Genomic DNA, 15,682 nt, shown 5'->3' with positions numbered 1-15,682 from the left:
AGGCCCGGGCTCAGCCATTGTTCCCGAAACACGTTATGGTGGAGATTGCAGCTCGCATGTTGGATACGTGAATGAGCAAAGGCAGTTGCTCAAACCCTCTTTTAGTTTATTGTTTTGGCTTTTGTTGTCGTTTTAGTATGCAGTGTCCTGTAAAGAGAGCGGGCAGTCCTCAAGAAATTTCAAAATCATAATTTGGGAAAATTTGGGAAATAAAATTCAGTGCCATTGAGTTCTTATAGGGAAGTGGGGGGTGGGCAAGACGTCACACAATCAAACTAGCCGAGGTTATGAGATTGCAACCTTTAACCCTGTGTTCTTGGAGGTAGAGTGTAGCAGTGCAGGACACACACACCTTGGACTTCCTGCCTCCTCAAGTTTGTGGTTAACATTTTAATCCCGTTTTCAAGTGCTTGGCTTTAATTAGAGCAGCATTTTGCTTTTGGTAGAGGTGTTAACTAAAATGTAATTGTGAAAGGAATTCCTGATTGGTTAGAGCTTTTCATTTCTTTGTTTTTGAACCAAACCACCAGGGACCCTAGAATATAATGTACTAGATATTTGCTTTGCGGTTTGGGGGTGGGGGGATCATCCATTTCCTGATTCTCCACAGCTGTAACTCTTTCTAAACTAATACTCCATCCCCTGAGACTGAAACTCCAGCTAACCTGCCCCGTAGATGATGTGAAGAGTGTTATAGCTTGGCAAGCTCACTGCACAGCATTCCAAGGCCAGTTTGGTTTTTTTTTTTTCCCCTTAATGCTATATAAAAATGAGTATATGGCTCTATGAAATGAGTTATGTGGCTCTATGAAAACATAAGTTTGCATGGTTTATAGCATGTTGTGGTTAGGTATGTTCTTATGCAATTATGCATTTTCAAGAATGTAGGAAAAAGACTTTTGCATGTTGGCATTCTGAATCTGGTCTTAATTTAAAATAATAAATTTATATGTGAATGAAGAGAAATCTATCACCACCTGAAATAAATCACATGGTTTAAGCCTCTAACTGCAGAATGTTCTTTTAAACCATTTTGCATGGAGATGTCTTTGTCTTCATATAAGACATTTCCAACTTTGAAAAGCTACAAATTGCCTCCTAAAAGCAATCTTTGGTTTCCTCTTTAAGAAGGTAGCCTAAGTTATTTCTTTTTTATTTTTTTTTTAACAGTATTAGAAGACATTAACCGAAAGCATAAATATTTGTTGGGAAGAATGTAGTTCAAGTGTGAGCCTCCTTCAGATGGAGCTAGAACTTTTACTACTAACACTCTGTGTTTAATATTAGGAATAAGTGTGCCTTTGAGTTAAACATTCACGTTTCTTAGCCGTGTTCGACCCGCAGTAAGGTTGTGTGGGCTCTCGTGATTGCTTATCCCCCCAAAAATTAACTTTCTGTTCCCTCAAGCGATGATTATCTATTCAGGACAATAATAAGTACTGTATTGCCTTGAGAGTAACTTCCCAAATGAAGAAATTAAGAATCGACACATTATTTTCTTACAGAGCAAGCTCATGATCCCAAAGTCAGCAGTATGCTAAACACTAAGTAACCTGGTACACACACAGAATTTGTTTTTTAATAATCTGCCTCTGTGTAAGTGATACCGGTCTTAAGTAATTTTGCGCATAGAGCAGCCATTTGACTTCTTGGGAACACAGAGGGTCGGTCTCAGCCTCGAAAAAGCCAAGCGAATAGAGGACCATTCAGAAGTTTTCCCAGTGTCCGAGCCTTTAAGCAGACAGGACCAAGAACAGTGAGCGTGCCACAGGATGTCATGAACGGCCTGCTTGGTGGGCCTGGGTGGCTGTGCAGTCACACCCAGCACCCTCCTACAGAGCCTCCAGGGAGCAGCCTAGACCTAGGCCTGCATCTCTAGTTTCGTCTATAGGCAGAAGAGGCAGAACCAGGTGAGGTGTCAAAGGACCAGCTCCCCTCTGCCACTGCCCTTGGGGCATGAGGCCAAGCACCAGTTCCTTCTGCTGCCCAAGACTGCACGTGGAGCAGTGCCACCGTGGGGCTCTGTGTGGGCAGCGGGACCCCTTGCTGGCTGGAGAACTGTGCGTGTGAGGGCTGAACCTTTCCTCCTGCTGATTCCCCCGGCTGGTGACCCCGAAGCTCACGCGGTGACTCCTGCGGTAGGAGGGTAGGGGCAGGTTGGGAGGCGGCAGAAGGCAGAAAGCTCCGGGAAGTAAATGCCTGCAGCTTGCAGGATTTGTGTGTGTGTGTTTCCGGTCTCATTTTTATGTAAATGTTTGAAAAGGCGTCTTTCTTTCATCCAGCAAGGATATCTTGAAACATCTGCTTTTGTCCTTGTGTAAAAGTCAGGAATGAGCCCAAATCTCCTCCTCCATCATTGGCAAGATGACAATGCCTTGGGAATTTCCTTTTGTGACAGTGTAGGCTGTTGGTTGCAGAGAAAGTCTGCTGTTCATCTCCCAGAAGTTTATTTCAAGGGCTAACTCCTATATAAAGCAGAGAAAACGGCCCTGTCATTCAAGAGGACAGGAATGTGGGCTAGGAACTCTTCTTGAACAAAGCCGGTGTCTGTCCCAAGCAGGGAAGGAGGCCGCTAAAACGTAAGCCCCAACGTAAAGCAGAGTTTAAAGGGAACTTTTTGACAGCGTGGTCGTGTTTTATAACAGTGTGGTTTTAACTGTGCGGCTGTCTGCCCGGTGAGCAGCTGACCCAGGTGTGCGCGCTTCTCCCTGTCCCACCCCTGGAGGTGGGTGTCACGTAGGCCGTCACACCACAGCAGGGCCGGGAGAATGCCGTCTTGGCTTTCTGCCTTTGCTAGGGGCCAGCTTGCCCCTTGCTGCAGCTGCCCTCCCCCAGCATCCCGGTGACGAGGCATGACAGCTACCAAGCTCATCTTTTCTGGACGCCAGCAGCCAGGTGATGAACTGTCACCAGCTGCAAATCATCTGTACCAGAGCATACCTGATCCGGCAGATGAGCCAGGTCCTGTTTTCTTCAGGACCGGATAATCGGTCCAGTAGATTTGGATTAAATTCCTTACACTGATCAAAGCTAACCCATTATTTCTGTTATCCACTATCAATAATGACTCTTTCCTCATTATTTCATTTCTGAGGTGTTTTCAGATCTCCACTTTGGCAATATCCAATATCCTATTCATCTGCTTAGCCAAGCAAAGGATCATGGCATCTGCTTTCACTTGGATTTAATTTCTTTATTGGAAATGTAAGTAGTGAAATTCAGATGGAGACAGACCTCTCAAAAGAGATGGTTTCTGAGTAGAAATTCTGATAGGTTAGCGTTCCCCTTACAAGAACAAGCTTGAGAGGAAAAATGATGCTTGAAGTTTTGCATTCATTGACATAGCCACCTTTTCCAATGGTTATATGAGGTTTCAAGTGTTTTCAGAAACCACACTAGGAATAAACAGCATTTAGAGATTCTCTGAGCGTCCAAAGAGCAAATTTGCACGTGCGGCTTCTGTTGGCATGTTCTGTTAGTTTAAGTGAATGTTACAAGCCTCATACCCTCATGCGCCTCATGGTAGGTGGTGTTGAAAAGGCCATTCTCTTCCCAACACAACGCCCTAAGAGCACAAAACAGGGAAACTGCTGTGTGCCCACACTCTTGCCGTCACCCTTCACAAAAATGTAGAGCAGTTGTTTCTAATTGAGTCCAATTGTTCCTAGTTGAGTCTCGTTTAATTAATGCCGGTGATTACATTGTGTTCGTCCATTCGGGGGTCCCGGATGTGGGCTGCTAGTGAAGGGCTCACCCGTGAATTCATGGAAGGGGGCCACACAGGGAACAGTGAATGTATTGGTCATTTATGTGCATTTTCTCAGGCAGCAAAGACCATGTGTTCTTCATTACGATGTGAGCCGCGGGCCATGCTCTGCTAGACCTCTGGTTGAATCTAGGGATTATTAAAAAAAAAAAAAAAAATGGGGAATTTATCTTTCTCCTTCATGTTTTCTGTGTTCGCTTCATATTTGAAAGCAAATACAGGGTTTGCATTTTTGCATTAAGGATCTGCTGTGCACCAAATTGTGAAATAGGTAACATCTGCATCTAATATTCTGTTGCCACATTTTCAGTCATTACCATCCTTCGAGCTAGTTAGTGCCCAGGGCCTCTACAGCTTCTGACTTTTAGATTCTCTTTCCCATGTTAACATGAATTTGCAATATAAGTCAATCAAGAAGTTTTCAGATACTTATTCACAAATAAAATATAGATTTAAACTTGGAAAAAAATTCTAAAAATACTTACTCCTATATTCTGAACCACCAAAAATATAACCATATCCCTGGGCAGGTTAGTTTCCTCTTCTTTACATAAAAATCTCCGGGTAATACCCCGGCTTGAATTTACTCATCGTCCTCCCAGATCACTACACCTACCCTGTGAAGGCCAAGTAGTCACTAGGTGAAATGAAGAGACGTGATCTCTGGGAATGCATCTGGAATAATAATTTATAGGTTAGCTCACTTTTTTTATGTGATCTTCGAGAAAATTTCCGGTGCATTATGATCTGTTTTCTTTTTATTCCAAAGAAAGGTCACCAAAAAATTCCAGAACGCAGGGCCTTAAAATCCAGTTTGAGAAACAGAGAGATGACGATGATTTACTCAGAAAATCGTGCTCTAGAACATTTGAACCAACCCAGTCAGCGGTGGTAAGCTAACAACTTACTCGCTCTTTGCTTTTTCACACGTAGTTTATAGCTCTGATTACCACATGTACATTACAACCTCCCTGGCTTGGTAGACGAATTTCCTAACTAAAAGCGTGATTTGCAGCATCGAATTCTCGACGAGACAAAGGCCAGCGCACCTCTGTCAGTCCCGCCAGTCTGTTCTGACGTAGTCTGATGGAATTGTCTCCAGACTTGAGAAGCGTCTGCTCCAGAGCACGCTTGAATTACCTTCCTCTAGCACAGTTACTGCTACAGCAACATTTCTCTAAGTCCTGACGACTAGAATTGTAAATTCGCGCTTTGCTTTGGGCGTGTGCCGAGCTCTGAGTTGGGCTTGGCCTGGATAGACACGTCTCAAGGTATCACCGCGTTATTCATTTAACAGGTGTCTTCAAACACCTACAATGGACAGAAAGATGGGAATATCTTTCTTTAAAACTAGCTAAAACCGTTCTGGGAGACTGTGGAGGAGAATTTGGAATGCGAGACAGCTGTTTCTTGGAAAGGCTCCCAGTGCTGGATGTGTACACACACGTGTGGTGACACGGCTATCAGCACTGGTCCTGTGTGTGCGCGTTTGCCTGACACGACGTCGAGTGAGGGCTGCCTGTCACAGCAGACGTGTAGTGACTAGTGAAGAAGCACTGTGACACCAGCCACCCGGAGACCAGGCCTTCACTGTCCCAACCACTGTATCCTCCAGCTCGTGGCCCAGGGGTGCCTGTCTTCAGATGGGTCCTCACACTTCCCCCAGCTCCACTTGGTCCCTCTTTCTGCCTTTTGCAACTTCTCTTTCTATGCAAAAATGTGAGTATTGCCTCACGTTTGTGTTAGGCTGTCCGTTTACAAAGACCTTTTTTGTTCCTTTACCCCAGCAGCCTGGTGAGGAATCTGTCATTTCACAATCAGGAAACCGAAGGCCTTGTGGGATACCCACGCCCAGTTCCTGACCCACAGCGCGGGGTCGAACTCTGGCCCCACTGCTTTCAAGTGACCACTGATCTATATACAGTGCCCACTTTAAGGTAGAGGCAGGCTTCAAGCTCTAGCGGCACGGCGTGAACAAAATAGCAGACCTCTGCCCACTGGAGCCTCTGCCATGGACACGGTGACATGGAAGAAGCACCACAGCGTGCTGCAGGGAGCGCACGGGTCTGGGGGACTGTCCCCAGGGGCCGGAGTCTGCGCTTCCACGTGCAGCCGTGCTCAGCAGCCCCGTCTGTGCTCTGGAACGCTTGTAAACATCTCTCAGACGCTTTACGTTCCGAAAATGAGGGGAAGCTTAAAATGAAATGTGCTCCTTCCCAGTGTGCAGCTAGCAGGGTACGGACCCTTTTCCTTTCTTTCTTTCTTTTTTTTTTTTAAGTGCTTTATTAATCACAGATGTCGCAAACTTACAGACTGAGACTCGAAGGCGAGTCTTTTCTCCCAGCAGTTTGTGTGTTCACGTGGTGAAATGCTTCCCTGCGTGGGGCTGAGGGTCAGGACTCTGTTTTCTCCTCCTTCCTTTAGCTTTTCTCATGATTTAAAGAAGAATCTAGCATGGACTTGGTGTGAACTCTGACTTCAACCAGGAAGCCATCTCCTCAGGGTGGTTTTCCCGCTCGAAATAAGGAGAGATCAACTGACTTTTCTCTCTCAGGGCTTCAGGCAGATGACAGATGGCTTTCTCATATACACTCAAGCGTCTCTTTAAATGGCTGCAATGTGCCGATAATGTCTCTATGCTGAAGCTTATTTTTCCGCTTAATAAGGGACAAGTTATTTTAAAAACGAGAAACAGAATGAAATAGTTCATTAGGCTGCTTCATTCATTTTGTATACATTTAAATATGACTTTGAGTATGTCCAAGACACCGTGATAAGCCTGTGATAACAAAAATGATGAAAGCAAACCCCCGTTTTCTGGGTGCTCAGGAAATGTGAAGCAGTAAGTTCTGTATGACAAAGTCCTGGAGAAGGTTGCCTCAGCCGTCCTACATTCGTAAATGGCACTTTGCAGTTTGTAAAAGCTCCTTCATTTTCTTTACTCCATGTGATCCTGTTACAGCCATCTGACAGGAGGGAATTCAGAAGCCAAAATGGTGGCCTAGGGTCACAGCTGTTGAGGTGGGGGGGACAGGCGCACACGCAAACCCTCTGACATGTCCTCAGCCCCTTCCGACACCCTGAATGGATCTTGCATCTGGACCTCGAATCAGTGGAGTTTCCCTAAGCTGAAAAGCATCGAGGAAGCACATTCCCAGGCGAGGCTTGAGGGGACCACAGGCGTCCGTTCCCGTGGACGTGAGGGGTGCGGGGCGGGGTGCGGCGTCTCTTTTTCTCTCAAGAAGGTGGGAGTCGAGGGGAAGGTAAGGGGCAGTAACCAGAGACGAGAAACAGGAACCAATACAACTTCTTTGAGTGACAAACGAGAATTTCTCGGGTCAGTTCGGTCCTATGATGTTCCTGCCTGGGTGCCCACACCGCACGTGGTGGGTGGTGTTCCTGCACACCCACCGAGGGCTCAGCCTGGCTCTGCCTTGCAATGGAGCATCTCATAGTGCAGGTCGTTATAAGAATAACCTTGACCCATTCTGAATTAACATTCATAAGTAAGTAATCCACAAACTTGTCACCTGTAGCGCATCTCAAAACTGATGGGGTGCTGTATACCCCAGCTCAGGACGGTACCACTCACGTGTGGACTTAAGTCACCAGGCAGTAGCTTAGGCTGGAAAATAGCATCAAGTCACAGTCCAGTGAAGAGCATATACATGGACTATTACAATCCATTAATTTAGGCATCGACTCACCCACCCCTTCATCATTTATTCAGCACATACTTACGAGGCTCCAGAGTTGTGCCAGACAGCCCACTGGCACCAGGGCATGTGATTGTAAATAAACTAGACCCAACGCCCATCACTGTGAAGCCTGGAGTCAAGGTCACGGTCAGCCTCCTATCTTGACAGTTACCCCGTTGGGAAGGAACTCTCATGAAATGGTTATACAGAGCTCTGGCCATAGGCTCTTTGCCCAAGGACGACTCCTGTGATTGGCCTGAGCCATCCACAGCCCAATCCTGAGCAGAAAGGTGAGGCCTCAGAAGAACGGGGGGCTGCCAGAGCAGCACGTGTGCCTGGGCGGGGGGCCCAGACCGTGTCCCTCCACCACCAGCAGCTCTTATGGGAAAGTAATTGAAGCTCTTCTCAAGGAAACTTTGCAGAGTTCTCTGTTCACTGTGCGGTTTACACACAAAAGGTTTGCCTTGTGCCCAGCAACGTCAGAGACCTTGATTCTGTTAGGACCTGTTTAATTTAAAATTTGCACCAGAATAGTTGGTCTAGCGGGCAAAGTCTGCTCTTCAGATAACTAAAAATAACAGCTGGCACTTTATTTCTTTCTATTAATGATTGTATTATAGGTAAATAGTTTTTAAGGTTTTTAAATTCCTGGTTTATGCATCAAGTCACAGTCCAGTGAAGAACATATACATGGACTATTACAATCCATTAATTTAGGCAAAAGGAGTTTGTGTACTGAAAAGAAAAAATACAATTTTTTTTTCAGAGAGTGTCAGAAGCATAAGGAATTGAACATTAAAAATGAAGTGGAAAGAAAGGTAGTCATTTACCTATCTTGCTTTTGTTTATTCATTTTTCATTAATCACCAGAATTGTGACTAAAGTATCAGATCTGCAATACACAAAGTAATCTGCTGATCTTAGAGACAAATGAAGAAATTTCTCCTCTACATTTTCAGGCTTCTGAAATGAAATTGTTTTCAAGATATAATTTAAAATTTGACAAAATTCCCTTCTTAGTTTATAATGACTGCTAGCATGTTTCTATGTCATAAATATTCCAACAAAATGACATAATGTCACTTACGCGACTTGATCAGTAGCAGCTTAGGAGGAGACGTGCTGTCCCCCCAGTTTGTCCATGGCCATCCTGAGCGCTGGCGTGGAGCAGCTCTGCCCGCTCTGGGTCTAAGACAGGCCATCGCAGCCACGATTGTGGTGCCGGACGTGCCGTGTGCGAAGGAGGACACCTCGTTTGAACCTCCTTCCCAGAACGGGAAAAGCCAAATCCCAAGCAGCCCACAGAGAGGAGAGAGGGGACAACGTCTTTGATTTCTTTTCCTTCCTGAACCAGTTTGTGGAGCCACCAGCTCCTCTCCCGAGGAAGGCTAAAGCACCCCGAGTGTCACCCTCCTGAAGCCCGTGGGTCCCCAGAGCGTGACCGCTGAGCTGCAGTGCCTTCTCCTGCCTGCTGGGTCTACCGGCTGCTGGAGAGGTCTGCAGCCTCAGGGTCACTGTCTCGCGTCCCCGCCCACACCGCTCAAGGGCATGCAAGAGCTCTGCCACCGTTCTGAAACCTTCAGGTGTGGGTGGGCAAGGAGCCGATCTCAGAGTTTCTTGTGGGTGTCCTCTTTTCCCTTAGGATTGTGTGCTGCATTACATCCATGCCAAATTCCCTCAAATTCCTACTTTTAGGCAGAAGAATACAGGTAGAGTTAGTTTGTCGGCTTAGGCGGTGTTCCCCATTCGTTCTGACGTTTGTGTATTCTGCTTGTGAGTGTCGAGACCTGTGGTTGACGGAGTTTTATTGAAACATGGGGGCCACATCTTCTCTGGCCTCCCCTAGTTCATACAAGGCACAGCCCAGTTCCTTCGGTGACACCTCATCCGTCTTAGCTGGTCCAGGGTCCCTCCCGGCCTCCTGCTCACCACCTGCACAGTTCTTTGTATTGTGCGTTATTCGGCTGGATGCATCATCCATTGAAGAAATGACCGTCCCTAAAATACGGCCTGTGAATCAGCTTGCTGTTTCTTCAGGCTGGAGGTTTCCAGTGTTTCTGTGTGGTACTTAATGAGCACCTACTGTATATGGGGCCCTAGGAGTCATCAGGCACCAAGACCCATGAGGCCCCTGCCTCACGGAGCTCACATTCTCTAGAACGTGGGCTTCAGGCCCAGCTCTTTCAAAGGCTGGCTTCTGTGCCACCTCCTTCATGAAGCCGTCTGCGGTCACGTCACCTGATTCCCTTTCCTCTCAGCCTCTGACAGCGGTGGTTCTCGCTGATAGCACATGTCCATGCTTGCCTGTGCGATAGTCGGGTGATTCCAGAAAACACTACAGCGAGCCCCACGAGTGAAGGAAGTGGGTTTTACTCCCCCTCTGTCCAGTGGCAAACACAGGGCTTGGCTCTGCGTCACCGCTCGTTAAGTGACTGTGAAATGTGTCACTGCGTCTCGCGCGTTGTCGGTACTTTAAAAAACTTGAGTGGAATAAATGTCACCTGGCAAGTGGATTATCCCAGCCCCCCTCTTCCTTTCGCCCTTGTCATCACTACCCCAAGAGTCCCCGAGGTGGGGAACCCTGTGTGCTCCGTTTGCCCTGTGCCAGCACTGGGGAAGTCGCTAGGACGTCCCTGGGAGCACTCGCTGCACGGATGTCGTCAGAGTAACGGTGTCGTTCATTCCCCCCCAGCACGTCCAGGTGGTGCCTGAGGAAAACGAGACAGGTGTGGAAACGTTTTACTAACTGTCATTTAAAAATAAAGTAAAAATCATGCATAAATATATATACATACATACACACCCATATGGACTGAGGGGAAAGGTTATCACTCTTAAACAGAATGCTCTAGTAATTACATTTGAACCAAAGTCAGCCTCTGAGAAAATCTAGACTTTTAGGAACGAGAGCTCCTACTTGAAACGTCTCATGTGTTTATGGAGGATTACGCCCTGCCCCACGCGAGGCGCAGGCCAGGGAAGGGATGAGACTGCAATTAGATGGGGATCCAGCGTCTGGTCCAGGCGTCTGGAGCTCGAGTGGGAAAATGATGTTGACTCTCATACGTATAATCACAGGATTGAGAGGAATTAACTCCCTCGCTTTTCAGCTGCATCGTATAGTGCTCTCTAGTGCCACGGAAGTAAATACAGCTAATACAGGTGCCTGCCTGAAAGAATCTTTTCAAAGGTTCATTTTAATCCATTATTAAGACTTTAAAAGATTTCAGAAAATAACAAGCATAGGGATTGATCTTCATGCCATTTCCTCAAGTCAAGCGTTCATTCCATTTCATGGTGGCAAAGGTCCCAGTCCACAGCCACTGGCTTTCAGCTTGTGAAGTGATGCCCCCTGACTCCATGGCCCTGTTGAGTGTCATCTGTCACCTAAGTTTCTTCATATCTCCTTTTTTCCGAAAAAATTATCAACTCCAGATCAACTCTATTTAAGATCCAGTGAGAACATTCACTTGGATATGTTTTCTGCAGAGTGTTTTGGTCTTTTGAAGAAGGCTTCTCCTCCTCACACTTCTTTTTAAAATGTGCAGGTTTTGGGTGGTGTTAATTGTTGCTGGTATTTACTCCAACATGGGAGTCACTTTGCTGAGGCTGAGAGCGGAGGTGCCATGTGTGCACGTCATTCCAGAATCTGGCTGTGAGCCAGGGGCTGTGGCTGGATCCCCCAATAAACCTGCCTGCACTGCCCTTTTCCACAGCCCTGGTTCGCCCCTGACAACACTGAACTTTTAGTGGGTGCTGTTTGTCACAAAGGCTAACCAGGTCAAGTCTATACTGATTTACACACACACACACACACACACACACACACACACACACCGGATCAGGTCTGTACTGGGTTGCACGCACGCACACACACACGCACGCACCGGGTCAGAATCTATGCTGGTTGCATGCACACACCACACACGCACGCACGCACACACACACAACCAGGTCAGGTCTGTACTGATTTACACACACACACCCCGGGTCTGATCTATGCTGATTTACACACACACACACACCGGGTCAAATCTATTACTGATTCTCACACACACACGCACACACGCACACCGCACACACACACACACGCACCAGCGGTGGTCAAGTCTATATACTGATTTACACACACGCACACACACACGCGCAACCAGGTCGATCTGCTGGTTACACACACGCCAGGTCAAATCTGCTGATTTACGCACACACACACACACACGCCAGGTCAAAACTATACTGATTTACATACACACACACACACCAGCTCAAATCTATACCGATTTATACACACACTATACTGATAAATGCACACGCATGTACACACGTTTTTTGAGTTACACTTTGATTCACTGGGAGTGAGTCAGACTAACACATTTATCCAACAGAATTAATTTTCTTCAAGTTGTTTAAACCTTTCTTTCTTAGTTTTTTAAAATTAAGACAATAGGTGGAAATAGTTGAAACATTCTGTCTTCCGACGTCTGATGTTTTAAACGATAATGACGTTTGAAATCTGTGCGCTAATGACGCTGGACTTCAGGACTGGTGCGTGGGGGTGTGGGGGAGGGCAGCAGGGCCGGGCCTTCTCCGGGGACGGGACCAGCCTGCGGCCGTCCACCCGAGCCCACGTGGGTAGGGGGCACCGGGCTGGCCGGCAGCATGGCCCGGCCCGGACGCCGGGAGGGTGCGCGGCCGTCGGTCACTCTTGCCGTCTCTCTTGCCCCTTCAGACTCGCTGTCCGTGTCCAGTAACGACGCCAGCCCGCCGGCCTCGGTGGCCTCGCTCCAGCCCCACGTGATGGGCGCGCAGAGCTCCCCGGGCCCCAAGCGGCCGGGCAACACCCTGCGTAAGTGGCTGACGAGCCCTGTGCGGCGGCTGAGCAGCGGCAAGGCGGACGGGCACGTGAAGAAGCTGGCGCACAAGCACAAGAAGAGCAGGGAGGTCCGCAAGAGCGCTGACGCCGGCTCGCAGAAGGACTCGGACGACAGCGCGGCCACCCCGCAGGACGAGACCGTGGAGGAGGTCAGCGCAGCGCGGCCTCTTCTGGCCCGAGGGACAGTCGCTGCCCTCTGGGCTCCTCTCTGGGTGCTTTTCCGGGTGGTCCCGGGAGGGGCGGGCCGCTGGCCCCGTGGGGACCGGCTCTGGGGAGAGCTGCTTCTGTGTACAGGGTCAGGGCCCGCCTGTGGCTTCTGAGAAAGAACTCGGGGACGGCGAGCTTTCTCCCAGGGCCTGCTCCAGAAGGAGGTGGGCGCCGAGCCATCTCAGCCCCTCTCCTCGTCACTTCTCCCATGGGCAAAGCCAGGGGGTGCCAGCCAGCGCTGCTGGTGACGTTTGTACTGAGCCCCGGTGGCTGCACGTGTCAGGGAAAGCACGGATCTAGGACGGGAGAGGCCTAGAGGAGTGGCTCCATTTCCTGCCATTTCTGCCACCATCCCCCACAGCCACACGCACACCTTGTCCTGAGTAGAAAATACCCAGTTAATTTACTTTGTTAATACAGTAATAAACCGCATTATTCCTGTGTCGTCAAAGGTAAATGGATGTAGGTCAGTCAGGAATTTTCTTAATTTTTCTTTTTTTGTTGGTGGTTGAGGGTGCTGACAGCAGGCTGAGCTGACAGGTGGTGGCAGTGAGGGTCCCACAGCTTTTAACTTACCTTGGACCCTGTCCAGACCCCTCACAGTCTCAAGAAACAGAAAAAGGCAAACAGAGAGAAAGGACAAAAGGTGTATCATTTAATTTATTTCGCAGATGCGGGTTTTCTACGGCTTTTTTTCTGGGCACGTTTTGCCACGCATTTTCACTGGAGTGTGAGGGTGATCGGGTCATTTGCTTTCTAAATCTGTGTCCTCTTAGTAGAAATAAAACTGACACTTTTTTCTAAAAGTAAGAATAGAGGGAAATTAATGTGATAACCCAGATTCTTAAAATGCATCTCGGATTGCATTTTCCTTTATGCCATTATTGTCTACGTGAAGTTGATTGTAGCAAAGGACCAAAAATGAGGTGTAAATAGACCAGAGGAACTGAATCACCAGGAGGATTATGGTTCAAATATTGGAATCTTTCGTTTTTCCTCCTTAAAGATGAAGTATGTTCAGAGCCATAACCGATAACACCGGCAGTTCCTTCAGCAGACACACTCGGTGGCCCTTCTCTCGTCCGAGGTGGCAAGCAAGGTAGTGAGGCCGCATGAGAGAGCGAGTTGCTGCTCACCGTGAGGGCTGGAGAGCGCGCACCCCTGCGATCTGCTGTCCCATCTGCCCTGGCCGTGTTTGTCCAGTTAGCTCCTGAGTGCTCATTTCTGTGAACTGACGCCGACGCTCGGGGCCTGGAGTGTAATGAGTGAATGTCGGTTTGATTTCAGAGAGGCCGGAACGAGGGCCTGAGCAGCGGCACGCTCTCTAAGTCCTCCTCCTCGGGCATGCAGAGCTGTGGAGAGGAGGAGGGGGAGGAGGGGGCTGACGCCGTGCCCCTCCCCCCACCCATGGCCATCCAGCAGCACAGCCTGCTGCAGCCAGACTCCCAGGACGACAAGGTAAGGGGGTCTCGCCGCCCGGGCTGGGGGAGGGGGCCTTGGAGCGGCCGCTGTCCAACAGCCTCACTGCAGGAGATAGATAGGTGACTCCAGGGCGGTGAAAGTGCACCAGGAAAATGTGCTGCTTTTCCAGGCAGATTCCGCCGGTTTTCACCCCAAAAGTGTGGATAACAAAGTCCACTTAGACTAAGCAATAGGCCGACATGTGCAGTTTCTCACATGCGGGCACTTGCATAAAAATATTCAGTCCCTTTTTAATGGCGCTTCAGCAGTCAGTGCTTTTAAGGTGACGTTGATTTCTCTTACTGCCCTGGCTGGGGTCCCTCAGAGGGCGTTCGGAGGGATCGCACAGAGGAACATCTTGTTCTCCTCGGAGGCGTGTTTGCACCTGGGTGGTGTTCTCACATGAGACTGTGTTGCTGACCAGTTCGTTTGTCCAACACGCCAAAACTCAGGATGGAACTGGAGCGTGGGGACAGGTGGCCCAGTGCGGGAGTCAGCGCCCAGCCACGAGTCTCCCCTATGGGGAGACTTCAAGCCAAGTCCATCCTTTATGGTTTTTTTTTTTTTTTTTCAGTTTCGAGTTCTTACATAATCTAAGATGATTTTGTACGTCCCAATCGTAGAACCCTAAAATATCAAAAAGGAAACCTAATGCCTGACTTGGAGCACCCTCTGCATTCTGGCCCACGCGCTCCGAACCGTCAGGTGTTGAAAACTGTGCTACAGAGTCATTACTCGTGATATATGTGTATATTATTTTTTTGGCAATAACTAAGTTTTTGGAATAAAACAGATGTCTTCATCAGTTTTCCCCATTCTTCCCCTCTCTCCTTCCCTGACCCCCCCTTCTCAGTGCTATCACGATCACCTGCCCTATGTGCCCTATGTTTTATGACCTGGAGTCAGCCAGGGCCCAGTGAGTGATGGCTGTGGGGCTGTGAGGCCGAGGCAGATCACGCCTTAGTCTTAACCAGCCTCTTCTCTGTAGGACTCCATCTCCCCGCTTTACGGCACTCTGCACAGTAAGGGAGCTGCAGATACTGGCTGAAGGTCGTAGCTTGGGTTTGAGTCTGGAGTTGGAGGGGGCCGTCTGAGGTGCAGACTCCACGCTCTGGGGGTGACGGAGACCTGACGTTAGAGAGGACCTTCCCCGCCACTGCACCGAGCAGACTCAGCCAGGGAACGGTCCTGTGTCGTTCCTCCGACAATTCCTAAGCCATTTTTAGTGTTATAAATTACACCTTTCTTAAAGACAAAAAAAATGGAAATTTCTTAAATATGGGTGGTTAGCCAAAAGCGAGGTGCTGGGTCTAGTTATTTACCAACTAAGAGTATTTTCCTCCATTTAAACTTCCGTTTGCTAAAATCACTTATCGGTTCTTGTGTTACCTCATTGGATATTATCAACAGCAGTTCTTCATTTACAAAAATCTGTAGTGATGTTCCCACAGAATATATTATCTCGTGACTAATATTTTGTTTTGTTCTGTTTTCTCTTTTTGTAAACTTTCACTGCAGCATTATGTTGATTTGTGTTCTGTGTCTGTTTTGGCTCAGTTTCCTTACCTTTCCATTTGAATTTTTTCCTCGTTTTCTTCACCTCATATTCCGGATTTCATTAGAGCAAGCCAGCATTTGTTTTGCAAAGTGTCTATCTGAATCCACACGTGTAAAAGC

The 15,682-nt window shown here is 48.1% G+C and overlaps 1 protein-coding gene across 1 annotated transcript in view; it reads left to right on the top strand.

Annotated features, from left to right (window-relative positions):
- TRIO (trio Rho guanine nucleotide exchange factor) overlaps positions 1-15,682 on the top strand; it is a 324,442-nt gene that overhangs the window by 270,837 nt on the left and 37,923 nt on the right. Inside the window, exons 33-34 of the mRNA XM_039842534.1 lie at positions 12,194-12,486; positions 13,832-14,002. Coding sequence (XP_039698468.1) covers positions 12,194-12,486; positions 13,832-14,002 — 464 coding nt within the window. The remainder of the gene's footprint in view (positions 1-12,193; positions 12,487-13,831; positions 14,003-15,682) is intronic.

Source organism: Pteropus medius, unplaced genomic scaffold, assembly GCF_902729225.1.
Source record: "Pteropus medius unplaced genomic scaffold, Ma_sr-lr_union100, whole genome shotgun sequence".
Lineage (NCBI taxonomy): Eukaryota > Metazoa > Chordata > Mammalia > Chiroptera > Pteropodidae > Pteropus > Pteropus medius.
The sequence above is the reverse complement of the archived record's forward strand: the minus strand, read 5'-3'. Positions and strand labels throughout refer to the sequence as shown.